General features: G+C 40.7%; 1 protein-coding gene across 5 annotated transcripts in view; it reads left to right on the top strand.

Annotated features, from left to right (window-relative positions):
- The window catches only part of Ccser2 (coiled-coil serine rich protein 2), a 104,038-nt gene that overhangs the window by 26,992 nt on the left and 58,119 nt on the right, over positions 1 to 18,927 (top strand). For 3 of the 5 annotated variants that reach the window (XM_051142072.1, XM_051142094.1, XM_051142083.1), the window contains exons 2-4: positions 50 to 1,499; positions 2,505 to 2,701; positions 12,581 to 12,671. In XM_051142072.1, the coding sequence (XP_050998029.1) occupies positions 89 to 1,499; positions 2,505 to 2,701; positions 12,581 to 12,671 (1,699 nt within the window). In that variant the 5' untranslated portion in view covers positions 50 to 88. Of the gene's footprint in view, positions 1 to 49; positions 1,500 to 2,504; positions 2,702 to 12,580; positions 12,672 to 16,839; positions 16,950 to 18,927 lie in introns of those variants that run through there. The other 2 variants (XM_051142105.1, XM_051142123.1) reach the window with 2 other exon arrangements.

Below are 18,927 nucleotides of genomic sequence, written 5' to 3'. Positions count from 1 at the left end.
CTTGTTATTAAACTTATTTATAAATGTTAATCTTTATTTCCCTCCTCAGATTCTGTCAAGTTTTAAGAACCAATGCACCTTATAGCCCATGGAAGAAAAAACACAAATCAAGACATTTTTGGGTTCCAAGCTGCCAAAGTATGGAACGAAGTCTGTGAGAAGTGCACTGCAACCAATGCCAAGTGGGGCCACTGTGACTTTATTAGGGACTTCCAAGAGTAGCAACGTCAAGAATTACATCAAAAATAATGGCTCTGATTGTTCGTTGTCCCATTCATTTAATTGGAGAAAAACAAATAAATACCAACTTGGTTCACAAAATACAGCAGAACTTAATAATACTCAGAGCACACACGACAGACTAGTTGACCCTGGACAGCATGCTCCTGCTCCAGGAACGCTTGATAGGGATGGGATAGAGGGAGGTTTGAAAAGTGCTTCCTTCTTCACATCCAAGTTAGCAAGACCATCAACCATGTTTGTGTCATCTGCAGAGGAGGTAAATCAGAAATCTTTTTCTGGACCTTCTAATTTGGGTAAATTCAAAGGCACATTACTAGGAAGGACTTCATATTCTTCGGTCACTGCAAAGTCGCATTTGAATACGTTTTACGGGAACCGGCCTGCTGGTAGCATGCAGAAGCCAAGAGTGAGCTCCTGCGCCAGCAGAAGCAGTTCCGGAGAAAGCTTAGCACAGTCCCCAGACAATACTAAAGCTATCACTTGTGAAAAAATGGTAAGGTCACAAAGTTTTTCACATTCCATTCAGAATTCCTTCCTTCCACCTTCATCTATAACCCGATCACATTCCTTCAACAGAGCTGTTGACCTTACAAAGCCTTATCAGAACCAACAGCTACCCGCTCGAGTGCCTCTCCGGTCAGGTATGCTGGCGAGAAGTTCCCGGCAGTCGGAAGTACTCAATGGGAACGAACACTTGGGGTTTGGTTTTAATAGGCCTTATGCTTCCGGTGGAAAGAAACTGGCTTTATCAAATGGCCCAGGTGTGTCTTCCTCATTGGGCTATAGGATGGTTCATCCCTCTCTACTGAAATCTAGCCGACCTCCATTTTCTGGGACTATGACAGTTGATAGTAATAAAAACCCACCTGCTGACATGTGTGTAGAGGAGGAAGGTATCATTTCAGCCACGGACAGCTCTACTGGTAAGGACCAAGAACTAATTGAAAATGAAAGTTACCGAACAGACAATGATCAGACTATGAAGCAGGATTCTAAAATTAGGTACCTGAGTGATGATGTGGATGATATTTCTTTGTCCTCTTTGTCATCGTCTGATAAGAATGATCTAAGTGAAGATTTCAGTGATGACTTTATAGACTTAGAGGACTCCAACAGAACCAGAATAACTCCAGAGGAAATTACTCTCAAAGAAGAGAAGCATGACAATGGACCATCAAAGGATATATTTGATTCTCCTAAGGAAAACGAACAGATCTTCAGTAAACCCGATGAATGGATAGATATAAGTGTCTCTGGTAAATATCCTTAATTTGTGTGCATCCCCTAGTGATTATATTAGAGCCAACGTTTAGTCTGTCTTCCGATAGAATCCCGGATGCTGTTTGACCGAGAGGGCTCAGTTTAGATGAGTGGGGCAGGGCATCAGGCTGTGGCTTGTTTTGGTCCTGGTTTCATCTTGTCTGGGATAGTCAGTCCAGCTCTGCGTGCCGTGCCTCTTTGCACCTGTCATATGCAAGCCAGTCCCTACATAGCGCGGGTCGTACTTCCCAGATGGCTTTCCCCACTCTGCCTGGCAGAGGCGTGGCATTAAAGGACACCATTCACTGTCGCCAGCATTGCAGTCCGCTAAGAGTAAAGCTATGTCAAGCATCATCAGATAGCATAAGCATGCTTAGTTGAATGTTTTCAATCCTAGGTAAGGTGTTTGTTAGTCCTTATGGTGACGCTCACTGAAGCGTTGTTTGCTTATGCTGCTGAGGAGAGGGAGTGCCTATTAAACATATCTTCTTAGATGGGGCTATATTGGTACTCAGTACAGGGTGAATGTTATTTGTTCAGATACCCTGAGGAAGAACACAGAAGGGAGTGCATAAAGGCATGCCTAGGCAAGGGTCTCACAGAGTGATGTGCTATCCTCCCGCTTGTCTGAGGCCTTATACAATGGAGGATGTTCTGAACCAGTTATCTTTAAGGACACACTGATGAGGTTAAGTAGCCTGCAGAGAGGAAGTTTCCTGAGCAGTGCCTAAACTTCAGTATTGGGACATAGTAAAGGAACGTGAGGGTGTAAACAACATCATAAAGTGAGCTTTGTTTACTACAAAATGCTTCAGCAGCTTATTTTTAAAACTTTGCCTCCTTTTTAAAATATTTAGGATTTAGGAAAATGCTACTGTTATAGGTTTTTGAACCAAATTCTGTTATAATATATTGGATTATTAGAGCTTATGTTTTGGAAATGAGAAATGACTGTGTTTTATAAATTCATGTTTTTTTCTTTATTTTAAAATCATTTGAAGACAGGAGTGAATGTACAAAGCATACCTCCGGAAATAACTTGATTTCACCAGATACGGATTACAGAGCTGGGTCTTCATTTGAACTCTCTCCGTCTGACAGCTCTGATGGAACATACATGTGGGATGAAGAGGGCCTGGAACCCATTGGCAGCGTCCATCCTGTTGGCAGCTATGAGTCCTCCGAAATGAACAGCATAGTATGTATGGATTTGTGTGCCTGTTCTACTGCATTAAACAGAGACACAATGACGCTGATAAATATATTAAACCTAGAAATCAACTTTCTTGTTTGAGAAATAGGAACCCATGCCTGTCTATAAAATGTTTAACTAAAACACCCAGAGTATATGACATCTGACTTAAACACACACACACACACACACACACACACACACACACACACACACGCAACTTCTTATACATAAAGGCATTTATGTATATTTATGTACATTGGTCAGGTTAAGAACATGGCTTTGAAGACATTTGTAGTTGCCAATTGAGAAGTGCCTCTTGATGAAGGGATGTCAGGGATGGTGCTTGACATCTATCTGTGTTTCACAGACAGGGTGGAAAATTGATGAGTAAATTGCTCCATGACCAAGAATAAGCTGTTGACAAATCCTTGGTTTGACTGTGCTGATGTATCATTCTATCACCAGTTCAGTGTGGCTTAATACAGTGGATGGTTTGGCTTTTATTCTTAACAAAGTCTCTCATTGGTCTGGGCAGCTCTCTGGGACAGTTGTCTGTAGTGACCTAAGCTGCTTTGGCTTTGGGCTTGACCTTGTCCTTGAAGCCTTGTTACCATGATAGAAGACAGTATTGAGAGTCATACTCTTGCAATATTTAATTTGGCCTGCAGGCGGCACTAGGTGCTTTCACTCCTAACCTGATAATCAGGTTGTCTGTGGTACCACTTAATACTAAAGGGATAGGAAATGTAATTTTCCTATGTCTGGAAAGGGAACTAGAAGTGCTACCAGGCATTAGTGCATGTCTCTTTATAAAACATTACAAGTAAAATGTCTCAGTGTTATTATCTAGGTTATAAAATAGAAATCCTCATAAATCAAATTGGTTTGTAAATACATAACATTCTAATGGGATTTCAGGCAGCATAACTCTATGCTCATATGCCTGGGATATGGAGAAAACAGATGCTGTTATTAGGGGCTTTTAAGTTTCACAGATATAGGGAGAGATGTTTGTATATGCAATTTACAGAGTATTTTCATCTGATTAGATCAAGGTTACAGTTTATTTTAAGGTTACAGTGTAATACATCATTGTGCTCCTTATTTATAGGTCTTTTAAATGTATAATTGAAGTGCTTATCATCATTTTGTCCGGTAGATGGCAGCAGGAACCCATTTAGGACTTGATGTTTTTAGAAGTTCTCTATCGCAGCTGACAAAAGGCCCCCTCCACAGAGTTTAGAATGTACACATGTTAAAATCCATGAGTGTGTCTCTTGACTAATATGCTTGAGTCTAACAGATGGAAAGCAACAAGTCACCACACTGTACTTTAGAACAGTGTAGTGGCTCCTGGGTTTTTCTTTGCTTCTTTTTCAGTCAGGCCTGTCTGTCCTGGAACTCTATGTACACCAGGCTGACTTTAGACTCAGAGGCTCGCTTGCCTCTGCCTCCCAGGTGCTGAGACTAAAGGTGTACACCACCATGCACTTCGATATTACTCTTTCCTGATCCAAGGGGAAGACGCAGTCTGAGGAAGGTGGAGTACTGTGGAGATACTCTAGGACATCTTAGTAAACTACAGATATATCCCACCATCCTCACATGTGTCTGCTATGAATTCAAAACAAGTGACCTGAATAAGCACATGGACTGCCCCTGTGTGTCCTAAGCTCTTAGATCATGTCATGTGATTAATATGGATGTGTAGGTCTGCAAGTGTTCACAAAGCTAGAAATGTCAGTTTCTGAAATACCAGTTAAAATAAAAATTTACTATAAACTGTGATGGTTAGGGAATTTAAATTAGATTGCCTTAGTGTCCTCTTTATGGAAGGATTTGTAAAAATCTGGGATCAGCTCATTCTTAATGATTTAGGTGACATCTTTTAAAACCTCCAAGGGGAAATATTATTGCTTATTTGAAAAAATGTAATATAAGGTTTAATTTTTGTGATACTTTAGAAATGGAGAACGGAATTGCCCTTTAATGTAAAGCAATCTTATTAAGTGATGGTAGACTTTCAGATTGATTTGTTGCTTTTTTTTTGTAATCCGAGTCAGGTTTAATGAAAAACACACAAACCTGTTGGAATATTAATTTTCTTTTGTTGCTGTAACAAATTATCCCAAGTTAGTAGTTTAAAACAACACACAATTGTATTTTTTAAAAAAAAAATGATGGGTCTGCCACTCAGGGCTTTGAGTATCTTTGGGAAGTGCACTGAGCTGCCCGTAATCTCAGCCCCAAACAGCACAAATTTATCTTACCATTTTGGAGTCTGGAAATCCAGTGTATCTAACTGACCTAAAGTCAGGGTACATAAGGACGCATCATTTTTGGACCCTCTAGGGGAACCCATTTCCTTGCACATTGCAGTTTTTAGATTCATTCTTTGGCTTCTACCTGCCTTCTGTCTTCCAAGCCAGCAGTGGTCTGTACTCTGACAATGCACTCTGCTCCTTTCCTCTCTCTCGTCCCTCTAAGGTTCAGAATTATTTAGGAGACATATGTGGTTGTGTCTTTGAGGGTTTGTCCAGAGAAGGTTAGCTGAGGATGGAAGGCAGACATCATCTCAAGAGGTGTGGTGCATCACAGGAGGACTTTACTGGTAAGGAACATTTAAAAATGTTCTGTGTGAAAGATTGAATTGGAAGACATGAAGAATAGTGGAAGGGAGAGGTGGCCGTGGCTTGTATTAAGGTGGTGGTGAGTGAAGACGTAGAGGAAAAGACAGTTTGGAAAATGGTTAGCGGGGATGCAGTTGGCTGAATTCATGCTTGTTTGATTATACAAATGGAAAACATCACCTCCTCAGTTTTAGAAATTACGAGTAACATTTCTGCTTCTGTTCATTCTGCCAAATCATGTGGACTTGCTGGGTAGACTTGTTGTTTTCCTGTTGGCTTCCCCAGCCTTGGATGTGGGATCTGCCATTGGCTTTCCACTCTCTGGGCTCCTCTCAATTATTACTTTAGGCATTCTGGTCACTTTGAATCTCTTGTTTCTAGTTTCTACTTTTTGTCTTGAACATGGTTAGCATTTTATTGTTACTCGTTGCTTGTTTTAAGCTCTACAATCTCATTAAATGATTATTGAAATAAATGCCACAAAAGGCCCCATAAATATTGCCACTCAATTAAAAGATAAAAAGAGCCCCTCAACTGCAGCTACTGTTTATTGCTGCTCAGTATTTTCCATGCATATTGTGACATAGCCTCTTTAGAAAGTGAGTTTCTAAGGTATCACGTGTCATAATAGCATGCTGCAAGTAACTAAAAATGCCTTGCCAGTGTAGCTGGGAAGGTGCGGGGACAGCTTACAGAAAGTTGAGACAGTCTTAAAATAGGTAAATGAGAATTTCAAACTCATCTTGATCTCTCCAGCTGTGGCCTGATAGAGAATCACAGAACGTGAGAGGATAGAAGGATCTGTTTGTGTAGTTGCTACAGATGTGGTGATACAGTGACAGGAAACAACCTGTGTATCTCAGCAGATGTTTTTCCATATTGAATTATTAGCAGAAGTTCTTTTTTGTCCTAGTAGTTTATTTTTGAATTGGCTTAAACTTACTAATATAGTTTATTTTGACCTTTTAAATATACTTATATTTTCACTTAATGATAATGAGTGCTATAATACATTAGCTATATTGTAATCTAAAGTTTAATTAATTTTGACTTTCTACTATTTTGCAGGAATACTGTTAAGTTCTGAAGATATCAATGGATAAATTTATCTTTATCCTCGATGAGTTCAGATTCTAGTACCATATAAACAGACAGTCACAGTTTGGATTTAAAGGTCATAGACTATTACTAGTGTGCATGAGGACTTCATATAGTGTATGTCTGTGTTGAGGGAGGAGAGAGAGGGAGGGGGAACAGGGAAGGAGGGAGGGAGGGAGAGAGAGAGAATATGAAAATGAAATTTTATTTATTGTTTGTATATGAGTGCTCTAACTCCATGTTCACCTGCATGACAGAAGAGGGCATCAGATCCCAGTATAGATGGCTATGAGCTTCCGTGTGGTTGCTGGAAGAGCAGACAGTGCTCTTAACTGCTGAGCCATCTCTCCAGCCTGAGAATGAAGTTGTTTTAAAAAGGAAGTGACATTGGAATGAAAATTTGCAGAGTATGTACAGAGTTGATCTTTTGGCTGAGGAAACTATGAAGGTGAGCATGTTAGCATAGGGGGAGCATGTGTAGTAGTGTGTGGGTACCATCAATCTTGAGGAGGAATAGCAGCCTAGCTGAGTATAGTGTAAGGTAGAAAAGAGCTAGGGATGAAGCTAGGGAAATGAGCTAGGAAGGCAACGAAAACCTAATATCCCAAGATGAACTTGCAGATACTTGCAAATCATGTTCTAAACAGAGTGAGACTGATACAGTAGTAAATATTTTATTAATATTTGTTTCAATGTTCATATACACTCCTTGTATATACATAATATTGAGCACGGTAGTTTTTGGAATATTTGTTTTATACATGCAGAGTTGATGTACTGTTTAAACCTCCAGGCAAAAGGCTGTGTGACAAATAAGGACAAACTTAAAAGTAATTTGTTAGCAAAAAGCACAGTGTTCATTTCAATGTTCCCATTGGGTAGCTGTTGTCCCTATCGTAGATGCATGGTTACTAAGACTGAGAAGACGTGGCTTCTCTAGACCGCATTAGGCAGGTACTGAAGATTGTTCGAGAGGGCACTGAAGCTGTAAGGCTGAATGTTTCCCACAAACTGGATAGCTTTTAAGAGTTGTCAGAGTTGCTGCTCTATTCTGAGTGGGCAACAGCTCAGGCTGCCCTCTTTGTTTGTTGTAAAGCAAAGGGCAGGGCATATTGCCTCCAAACTCTTCCATTTCTAGGGCATTTAGGTGGCATTACATTAGTTTTTTGTTGCTCTCTTGGTTAAGTCAGGCAGTCTGTTCTTAGAACCTGTGAACTCAGTACCTTGCCTTGGGTTGCAAGGAGGCAGAGATTGAAAGGTGGTTTGTGGAGCTGCCTCTTCCTCCTCTTCCTCCTCTTGTTGTCCTTTTCCAGGCAAGGTTTCACTGTGTAGCCTTGACTATCCTGGAATCGCTTTGTAGTCCAGGCTGGCCTTGATCTCACAGAGATCCGCCTGTCTCTGCCTCTCTAGTGCTTGGATTACAGGTTGCGTGCACCATTGCCTGATGTGCCTTCTTTTAAAATTTGACGCAACGAGAAATAGCCGAAGAACATTAGACCACCAAGCAGAATCTCACATTTTGATCTTACCTTCAGTTAGTGTCTCATAACTTAGAACCTATAGTTCACGCCGCATGGCAAGTTACTTGGATGCGTTTCTGAGCTCTGAAGTTGTTTTGCATAAAGAACAAAGGGATCTTCTTCTTCTCCTTCTTCTTCTTCTTCTTCTTCTTCTTCTTCTTCTTCTTCTTCTTCTTCTTCTTCTTCTTCTTCTTCCTCCTCCTCCTCCTCCTCCTCCTCCTCCTCCTCCTCCTCTTCTTCTTCCTCCTCCTTCTTTTTCTTATTTTCTTCCTCCTCCTTCTCCTTCCCCCCTCCTCTTCCTCCGCCTCCTCCTTTCTTCCTGACAGGATTTCTCTGTGTAGCCTTGGCTGTCCTGGACTTGCTTTGTAGACCAGACTGGCCTCAAACTCACAGTGACCTGTCTGTCTCTGCCTCCCGAGTGCTGGTATTAAAGGCGTGCACCACCATGCCTGGCAACAAAGGGATTTTAAGTTTTCATTACTTTTTTGGTGTGTGTGTGTGTGCGTGTACATACACACATGCACGCTCATGTGGTCAGAGAATAATTTTCAGAAGTCAGTTCTCTTCTACCATGTATGTCTCTGGTATCAAGCTTAGATCATTGGGCTTAGCAGTAAGCATTTTACCTGTCAAGCTGGTAACACTAGCTTTTTTCCTGTTTTCAATCCTTGGAAAGCATGATATCTATTTGAATAAAAATTTCCTGCCGTCAAAAGTTTCTTACTTTCTTAAATGCTCATTATTTGGCACAGTGATTAGTGGTTATTAAAGTTTGCTATATACATGAGGGGGACAGGAATCGGTATATAGGACACAGCTTCAGTTTTGGTTTTGTTTTGGATTAATTTTAGATTTAAGTCTGAATTTATGCAGTGTTACTGTATACCTTTGGCACATCAGTACTCCTAAGGTTAATATACTGCATTGCCATAGTGCCATAGTTGACATAGGTATGAACCAGGAATGTAAGCTGAATTTAGCCCTAACTCAGATTCACACCTTTTAAAAAATTTACCAGTGTTGTGGCCAACATCTGATGTCCAGACTCCATTCCAGCCCCTCATCTATTTGCTAGTTCTGCCTCCTTAGCTCATCTAATGCTTTTTTTCCCTCCTTCTTCTTTGTTCCTTTGTTTTTAGAATATTCTCCAGCATATGTCCTTCTCATAATGAGATTGTGGTTATGCTTTTGTGGCAAGAATGCCAAAGAAATGATAATGAGCCCTTTGCATGCCCATCAGGAAGTGCTTGGTTTTTGGCTTTGGTACTTTCTCCAGATGATGAAGTAATGCCCACCAGGCTTTTCAAATGCAGACTTATGTTTCTTTTTATTTTGTGCAGATACGTTGAGAAGGTGCAGACATTCATCTTTCCCAGAGTTAGGATTTACTGATTCTCCTTTTTCAAATGTATATTTTATTTGTTGTAATTTATTTACATTACATCCCGATTGTTATCCCCTTGCTCTTATCTTCTGTTCCCACCATCCCTCTCTCTTCTGCCCTCTTCTCCCTCCATAGACCTCTGATAGGAGGCCCTCCTACGGCACTGACTGGTCACAGCCTATTAGGTCTCAGCAGGATAGCCTGCATCCCCTTCCTCTGTGTACCCACAAGGCTGTCTTGCCAAGGGCCAGTCACCAAGAGTGCATGTCACATTTACTGATTCTTTATTAACTGGAGTTTTGCTGTAATGACGAGCTGTTCCCCTTTCCTGTCCACCTCAGACGATTTGTGTCATTATGGACTGATAGGCACTTACCCTGCATTTCAGCAGCATTGCTCATTATTCAGATTGCATTTGCTAACAATAGGGTGCCTGCATGCCAGCGCCTGCATCTTCTGAATGCTTCAGTACCTTTGGGCACTCCTTGTTTCTGCACCAGAAGATACTCTAGGTATTCATCTTGTAGAACCTTCACTTCTCTAAGGAAAAAAAAAATGTAGAAATGGATTTAGAAACCCACACTAGGGCCTAGGCGGGCTTGTTGCATGTCATTGATTTTAAGTATCACATTAAAGTAGTTAGGAATTGTAGTTTTTGTTACCCAGTTGTTCGTAGTGGTGCCTTCGACTCCACCCACTGGCACGGGGTTCATTCTAGTCTTTTCCACTTCCTACTTTTTAATTCTTCTCAGAAGCTGAGAAACCTGGCTCTATACCACAATATGTGTGCATTGGGATTATAGTGTATGCTATAATTGTATATATGTATCTATTTGTGTGCATGCATGGGTTATACTCTTCTTTGCAGCTTTGTTCTTAATAGTATATAACTGAAGTACTGCTTTCCAAGTTTCCTTGGCTTGTTTCTTTTAGTTCTCATTTCCCTTTGGTAGTTAAGTTGATTTGTCGTAGTGTTAAGGTTCATTTGCTGCTGTTTTTCTTAAACTATTTTGTGTCACTTCATGTGTATATTCCTGTTATTTTATACCACCATATACTACATTATTTTGTAGATATATATTATTTATTCAGTTACTGATGAACATAATAATAAACATCAGGATCATTTCTAAAATTTTACAACTATAGATTGCTATAGCAACCATCCTAGTGCACATCTCTTCTTGTAATTTAGATAAACACTTTTGTCATGTCTATACCTATGCTTGTTAAGTTATTCTAAAATGTAGGCATATCAAAGTGCTAGTCATTATTGACAGTATGATGATTGGCTTTTGCCTTTGTCTACACTGCTGAGTCTTAAGTCCCATAATTCTTATATTCTGAAGAATTGTTTTTTGTTTTTGTTTTTGTTTGCTTTTTTAAGACAGGGCTTCTCTGTATAACAGTACTGGCTGTCCTGGACTCACTTTGTAGACCAGGCCTCGAACTCACAGGGATCTGCCTGCCTCTGCCTCATGAGTGCTGGGATTAAAGGTGTGTGCCACCACCCCCGGCTCATTCTGAGGATTTTTATACAGTGTATTCTGATCACAATTACTCTCCACTACTCTTCCTCTTAACTTCTCTTAGATACAAGTTCCTTATCACCCCCAAATTGTCTCCTCTTTTTTCCCCCCTTAAAATAACTCACCATGTCTGATTTATGCTACCCATAAACTCTTGGATGTCAGCTAATCCACTGGGTCATGTAACCAAGCATAGGCCACACCCTTAAAGAAAACAGTTCTTTCTTGTCCCAGAAGCTACTAACTGTTAAAAGCGCCTCAGTTAGGGGTGGGAGCTCATGAGTTCATTCTCAGCCCATGCTAGAATACTGACTGGCTTGATCTTATGCAGGCATTGTGCAGACACTACAGAGGCTGCGACCTCATGAGTGCAGTGGGCCTGTCAGGTCAGGAGACAGTGTCATGGGAGTCCTATCTATCTCTGGCTTTAGTTGTTTCTGCCCTTCTTCTGCAGTGGCCCTGAGCCCTGCAAGGTGTGGTGTGGTACAGGTGGCTCATTGTAATCGAGCACTGCAAACACGTGCTCTGTGCACTTTAGCCAGCTGTGAGTTACTGTTTTGAGAACTGTCTACGCTATAAAGAAACTAATCTCAGGAGGTCTGAGAGTGGCACTAACCTATGGGTCTAGAGATGCATTTAGAGGGTGGTTTGATCCTATGTTCATCTAGCAGAATAATGTTTATATCTAGGGCCTGTGAGCTCCTCTTATTATTATTATTATTATTATTATTTTGGTTTTTCGAAACAGGGTCTCTCTGTGTAGCCTTGGCTGTCCTGGACTTGCTTTGTAGACCAGGCTGGCCTCAGACTCACAGAGATCTGCCTGCCTCTGCCTCCTGAGTGCTGGGATTAAAGGCGCGCGGCACCATGCCTGGCAAGTTCTGTGAGCTCCTCTTGATCATTATTTTTCTCCACAAAGTACCTTCTAATAGTGTCTTAGTTCGGGCTTTCTATTGCTCTGATACAACAACACCTTGACCAAAGCAACTTGGGGAGGAAAGGGTTTATTTTGTTAGAGTTCCACATCACGATACGGTTCATGATAGTAGGGCAGGCCCTCAAGCGGGGCAGGAATCCAGAGGCAGGAAATGAAGCAGAAGCCATGGAGGGGTGATGCTCATTGACTTACTCAGTTTGTTTTCTTAGTCAGCCCAGGACCAAGGGCAAAAACAGTAGCTTGGTTGTTTTGGGAGTCTCTTAGACTCTTGACCAACGAAGGCTTCTTATGCCTGGTACTGGGGTTTCATTAGCTATGGCTCTTGCAGGGAGTATTAATCACTCCAAGGGGTGTACCTTCACCTAAACTACATAATGTATATACACATATGTACTTATATGTTTTATACATATATTTAGGTAAATATAAAATAATGATTTCCCATGTCATTTTCTAACATGCCTAATGTTATTTGCCCCCCTCTTCATCACTTCTGTATTATCCTCCCTTTCCTCTCCTAAGTTAAAGATCTTTCCTTCTTTTCCCTCATTTCCCCCTTTGTATCACCTGCATCTTGCTATTTTCCTCTTCAGGAGAGGGCATCCAAAATTCAAAGTATAGTGCAGATGGATTTTTAAAAATTGTTTTGAATATTAGAACTGCTTTACTCTTACAGTACAAATGATGAATAAATCTGTTATTCTATTATGATCCTTTCAGAATGAATGGCTATATGTGTGTCCCCTGAGTGAGGTCATAGTGCTTTTGCTGCTTTTGTCTACAGGACATTCTGAATAATCTTGAATCATGTGACCTTGAGGATGATGACCTTATGCTGGATGTGGATTTGCCGGAGGACACACCTCTTGAAAATGGTAAGTTAAGTTCCAGATGCACATATGTGAGGGAGTGGGTTGGAGCCTGTGTGATAATTGTAAGATACTCTCAGGGGAGCCTTTAGACTGAGAATCAGTTTTTACTGGTGTAAGATAGGTTTACTTGTAAGTTACATGATTAAAACCTGATTATGTGGGTCTTAAATATAATTCTGTATGATTCAGCAACATTGTATACCTTTACCTAAACAAGTAGTAGGGTGTGTGTGTGTGTGTGTGTGTGTGTGTGTGTGTGTGTGTGTGTGTGTGTGTGTGTAAATGTCCAATTTTTCCTCACTTTGCTTCATTTTGAATAAAAAAATACATTTAGAGAAACACTTGTTTAGGAGAAGAATATAGGTATTAATTTGATAACTGCTTTAAGATCAGTTCTGGGAAAGTAATCACTTTCTGAATCAACCATACCACCCTTTGACTCTTATGTTCATCCCAGTAACCAACCAAGTAGGGCCATAGGTAATCCATGTGCAGAAGTGCCCTCGATTCTTTGTCTCTGGTGGCACAGCATAGCCATGGTTTCTGTTTTGGGAACTAGTAAGGGAGCCAGAGACACCTTGGGAGTGGGGATGAACTGGCAGCCTGGCTGCTCTGGGAAGAATGGCTCCAGAGATCTCAGGATTCCTTGTCAGGAAACATTTGTGTAGTGTCTTAGGTTTCCCTAATTGCAAAGGATGAATCCCTTTTTATGGTGCTAGAACAGTGTGAGTATTTTTTGGAAGCTGAGTATATTTGTTCTGAGTGCGCTTTCTTCTCACCACATCAGTCATACTGACGTTGGTTGGACTCCTTATTTTCTTTTTTAATTCCCTGAAAAGGTGCTCTGTTACAGTCTAAAGAATGAGCATGTGTTTATTTCCCTGATTCATGGATCTTGAATTACCTGGGATAATAGTATTGCCTATGAGACTGCAGATTACTGAGGGGTTTGTTATTTTAGGATCTGCAGTAGCTGGGGCTGGTTATTCTTATGATAAATACCAGAAATAAATGGGGTAAGCAGAAACTCACATCTTATGGCTTAGAATCAGGACGTTCATTTAACCATGTTCTGCTGATGAGAGCAAGCATTATAACCTAGCCTGCCCCTCTGAAACATTCACAGCAAGAAGCTCTGTAGGCCATGACTGAGCTTGCATTTATAAATTTGTTAAAGTGAAGTGCTGAGGGCATTGTTCATTGCTGCCACAAGAGTAGAGACTTAGACTTCCTGTGTGCTCTTGGCACTTGGGGTAGTACTTCTGCAATCATAATGGACTTCCAGCCCCAAGAAAGAAAAATGATGGCCAACGCCAGGAGGAGCAGAAAGCTGAATTGCCAGCCTTAGGTAGTACAGGAAGATGATAATGAGGGCCCAAGGGAGATGTGGTTGCACCCACTGCTGTCCAGAGCTGTATGGAATAGGATTCCCCACAACACTAAAACAGATCAGTAGGTTACCAAAATCATAGTTGTGAAATCTGAGTTAGTGACCTGGGAGATCATAGTGCCACACACTCACTCCTCTGGAGCACAAAGAGAAAATGAAATGTAAACCATTGAAAATGGCCACGCACACAGCAGAAGACTTAGTGGTGCAGGACATGCAGCATGCTTGTTTTTCTTTTTCTTTCTAGGCTGGTAGTGAGAGGTGAGGGGTTTCCCTCCTTGGGACAAGTCACAGTGTAGGTAGTGCTGACACTTTGACAAGTTACTACAACTTCTTGGAAATTTTATTCCCTTTCTGAGCTTGCATATGAAGCACAGATCAAACCAGTCTAAGAACTCAGCCTAGTTATCCTCGTGTCAGAGAGATTGCAGCTATGTAAGGTCTTCATTGCGTATTCAGAGGAAGGCAGGAACTCCAGTCACATTCCACATAAGGCACAGATGATTCCCTCGAAGAAAATGAACAAATATTGGCTAGTTTGAATTGAAAGAACACCGAAGAAAGCAGTGTGAGCCTAAACTTAGTTCTTTCTGTCAGCACCCAAAATAAAGTAGTATTTATGTTTACTACTTCACAAAGGTGGAAGATACTTTTTAGATCTTTTTGGCTGGTGATAATGTTGGGACGACTGGTGGGTTAGGGATCTTTTCCCATTGTTGACTGTTGACTTTAGTGCTTCTTAGCTTCTCTCTATTTGAGGATGTTGTACAAGTTGGAGAAGAAGTTGCGTTGGTTCTCTGAGCCCTCAGGTGTTTCAACTTAAACTAGTTCTGCCAGTATTATTGGCATCTGTGGCCCCAAAGAAGACAGGTGTATCAGGGAGTCCTTCCATTTGGATTTGGTCTGGTTAGGGTTACCATGACCTCATTAAGAACATGTGTTTCTTTACTTAAAAAAACATTACTGTGTATGAGTTGGACGTTGTTTGTATACAGCGTGTATGTGGAGGTGTCCTTTCCTGTGTGTGTGTGAATACAGAGATTAACAATGCATGTGTTCGTCTGTTGTTCACCACCTTCGTGTTTGAGACAAAGTCTCTTCTCTGAATTTGATGTTCGCGTTTTGCCTAGACCAGCTGGTCATTGAACCCAGGATCTTCTTGTCTCCACCCACCTTGTGCTAGGGGCACAAGGCACCTATGACCAAGTCCTCTTTTGTATGTGACTATGTGAGGGTTCTGAAGTCTGGGCCTCTTGTTTGCAGAGTAACAATTTTTCCTATTGAGCCATCACTCTAGTTTCTTGAAGGAGACAGTCATGAAGAAAGTGCTTATCTGATCATTGCATCTGTGTACAAGTCTTTTTCTCTGAGTGTGGCATATGTGCTAGCTGGGGGGAAGAATGTCGGCTGTCTTAATTGTTGAACAGTTACACTCTAGGATTTGGAGACATCCATTTCTGAGTGTTCTGGTGATTCTTGGATGAGTAAGTAACAGTAATGAAGTTTAGGATGATGTTTAGTTTATATTAATAGAACATTTGATCACTTGCAGGTAAAACATTTGCATACTTTTAGCTGTTAGTGCTATAAGATTTGTAAAGGAGGCTGAGAAAGGGTGATGTTAGGTGATGTGGAAGGCCAGAACACAGGTGAAAGAACATGAGTCAAGGGCTGGAGAGATGGCTCAGTGATTAAGAACACTGCTTGCTCTTCCAAAGGTCCTGAGTTCAATTCCTAGCAACCACATGGTGGCTCACAACCATCTATAATGTGATCTGATGCTGTCTTTTGGCCTGCAGGTGTACATGCAGTCAGAACACTGTATACATAATAATAAATTAAAAAAAAAAAAACACCAGTCAAGAAAGAAGATAAGTAAAGTGTTTCTAATTTTAACTCTGTCATTGTGTTTGTGTGTGTGGTTGGATAAATGCACAAAAAAGTAATTCATAGTGAAAGGGAAAAATCTCCACGTTACGCTCCATGGCTTCTGAATGGCTATTCTTACTGTATAGAAGTTCATCAAGGTGCATAGAGTTTGGGCTGGACAAGTGTGTGTTTGAGTGACTGTGTGATGGTTTCTGTTAGGGAGTTCATTACAATAAAGTAATAGTTTAGTAAAAATAAAACAAACATTTGCAATGTGCCTTTGTTTTTTGAAAAGCTTTTGTAGAAATTTAAAGTAAAATAGGCAGTGAAGTGCTCTACTTCCTCCAAGAACACTTTTATTAATTATCCAGTTTTGTTTCTCTCTCCCTGTCTCTCTGGGGTAGTTGTTCTTCTGTCTTTGTAAAATAAAGGTGTTTTAGAGATCCCAACATCCATCCTCTATGTGCTGAGGTAGAACATCTGTCTTCTGTGGAGAATGTTATTTTATTCTGAGCCTCATTTGTGTGTGTGTGTGTGTGTGTGTGTGTGTGTGTGTGTGTTTGGTTTTTCATTTTTATCCCAGATCTTTAAGCTTTGGTGGCTCTCGCTCTCATGCTCGCTCTCGTTACCCCCGCCTCCCACCCCCTCTCTTGTTCTCTGTCTCTCCATAGAGTATGAGGAAGGTCAGGTAGTATTTGTTTTAGAATCTTGCGAATGCTTTCTGATAGTGTTCATCTGTCCCTGGTGCCTGCAGCGAATTTATTTGTCACCTCACCCCCACCTTTTCATTGCATGCCTAAACCAGAGCTCAGTTTGTGTTTGTAGGAAAGACTTAATCAGAAAAAAATTCCCATACCCTCTTTCTTCTGCACTTCATTCTAGGTTTTTGTTTATTTGATTTTGTTCTTTCAGATAGGGTCTAACTGTGTAGCCTTGGTTGGCTTATCACTATGTGTAGACCAGGCTGATCTTGAAGTCTCGGAGATTTACCTGCCTCTTCCTCCTGAGTACTGGGATTAAAGGTATGTACTACCGTGCCTGGCTCCTACCATAGGTTCCTAAACCACTGTTACATGTTTTACATTGTTTTGAATCTTTGTTTTTGCATGTAGTATCTTTTAATTATGAACTGGTTGATACAGATCTGTTAGCACTAGACTGTGATTCCTAAGAGCTATCCCAGATTTCCCTTGGGTTTTTCTGATGCCATTTAGTCCTTTCAAAGTATTTAGCTATGCTTCTAAGCAGAGAAGAAGACCAGACTATACCATTTTCCCTGTCCTGCTTAGGTTTATCAGGTACTGTACTTAAGAGGCCTTTGTCTAGTTTAAAAGCAATGGCAGCAGGTCAGAGGGAGAGGTGCGTCAGAGGGAAGTCAAAGAGGCATGGAACTGTAGGCAGCAGATCGAGAAACATGTGGGTTTGAGTTGTGATTTGGAAGAAAGGATTGTGCTTAGTGAGAGATTGTCTTAATTTTGCATGCTGTTCTTTTTTTAACCTTGACCTGAATTAATAGACCAACGAATTTCATAAGGAAACACTTTTGCGATCTGAATTTCTTTTGGAAGGCTAAGGGATGTTTGTGATTGGTTCTTTCTGTTGTAGGATGCCTTCTTCTGTTGTAGGGTGTTTATTAATATTTCTGGTATGTCAAAAGCGCAGCTGTGTTGCCTTTTCCTCTTGTTTAGGAAATTCTAAAGGCCAGCCTCCATTACTCACAAACACACCTGGCACTTGACACATCAGAGGATAATCTGCAGGTTAGGGGGTTGTCTTAGTGAATACCATCTCTACACTGTTAATCATTTTAGCCACTCTGTTCAGACTTTGGACTTTGTTGAAAAGCTGTTTTTCTAACCACTTCCTGACTCCCACACAAAGTTCTATTGCTGACTAAATTATACTTGTCTTATGTTCAAACCCATAAGGTCACATTTTTGCTACACTTTGTATTCAGATATGTGAGGTTTATCTTATTCCTGCTTGCTTCTAGTTCCTTGTATTTTTTCTAGAAAATTATCTTTTTATACCAGTACTGTGTTAGGTAATTCAGTTCATGATTTTTTTACTTACATGATTTTTTCTTTTTTTAAAATTAAATTGCAGTTGAAAACTTTCTTGATAGTGTAAGACCTCCTGTAAAGTACATCCTCCTCACGCTTTGTGGGTCATAGTGTCATCCTGTCTCTGAGCCAGTTACTTATACAATTACTACCCGTGTCATCTTTATCTCTCTTAGGACTTGAAAGTTGTAATGTAAGAGAAAAGCCTAGGATACATTGGGTATCATGTTTTGTTCCTTTATCAAACCAGGAAAAATGACACCCAGCATGACATAGCCACACTCATATCACATATCTTGTTAGCTACGTTAGATCCTTTTCCTTCTCCATGGCCTAAAGCCCTGATTACCTGTCTCTTACAGTACTGGAACTAAAACAAGCTGCCTTCTGCCCTTTGAACTAGAGACCATCTTCAGAAGGCAGGAAGCTGCTCTCTAGAACAGCATTCCAGTGGTGGTTAGAGTCACCACATGGTCTGGCTTTGTGTCAGCATCTTAGCTTTAGTATTTTTGAGTTGAGGTAGCTTTTGTTGTGCCTTTACCTTTACTTGGAGGTTTACCACAGGCACCGTCAACCTTACAGCATCACACAGTCAGTGGGGTTTACTTTCCCCATAAAGTCTTACTGTGCTGTTGTCTGCTAGACCCTAGAATCAGGTTTTTATTGATCTCTGTCTTGTGATTTTATTATTTTCACTTTCTTTTCTATTTTGTATCTTTTAGTCTGTCAAGGACTAACTTAATTTTTCCCTAGGAAACCACCACTAATGTTTTAATATCACCATCTTAGCTAGTTTCCAGAGTTTTTAAAGACGTGCTTGATGCACGGATGCCTGAGGGGGTATAGGAACAGCACTCCCAGGAGAGTCAAGATCGTCCTGAGAAGTTATGTCTAAATTTGAACTTGAATCGTTTGCAGCCACAGCAGATGTTTGTCT

Source organism: Acomys russatus, chromosome 3 (genome assembly GCF_903995435.1).
Source record: "Acomys russatus chromosome 3, mAcoRus1.1, whole genome shotgun sequence".
NCBI classification, from domain to species: domain Eukaryota; kingdom Metazoa; phylum Chordata; class Mammalia; order Rodentia; family Muridae; genus Acomys; species Acomys russatus.
The sequence above is the reverse complement of the archived record's forward strand: the minus strand, read 5'-3'. Positions and strand labels throughout refer to the sequence as shown.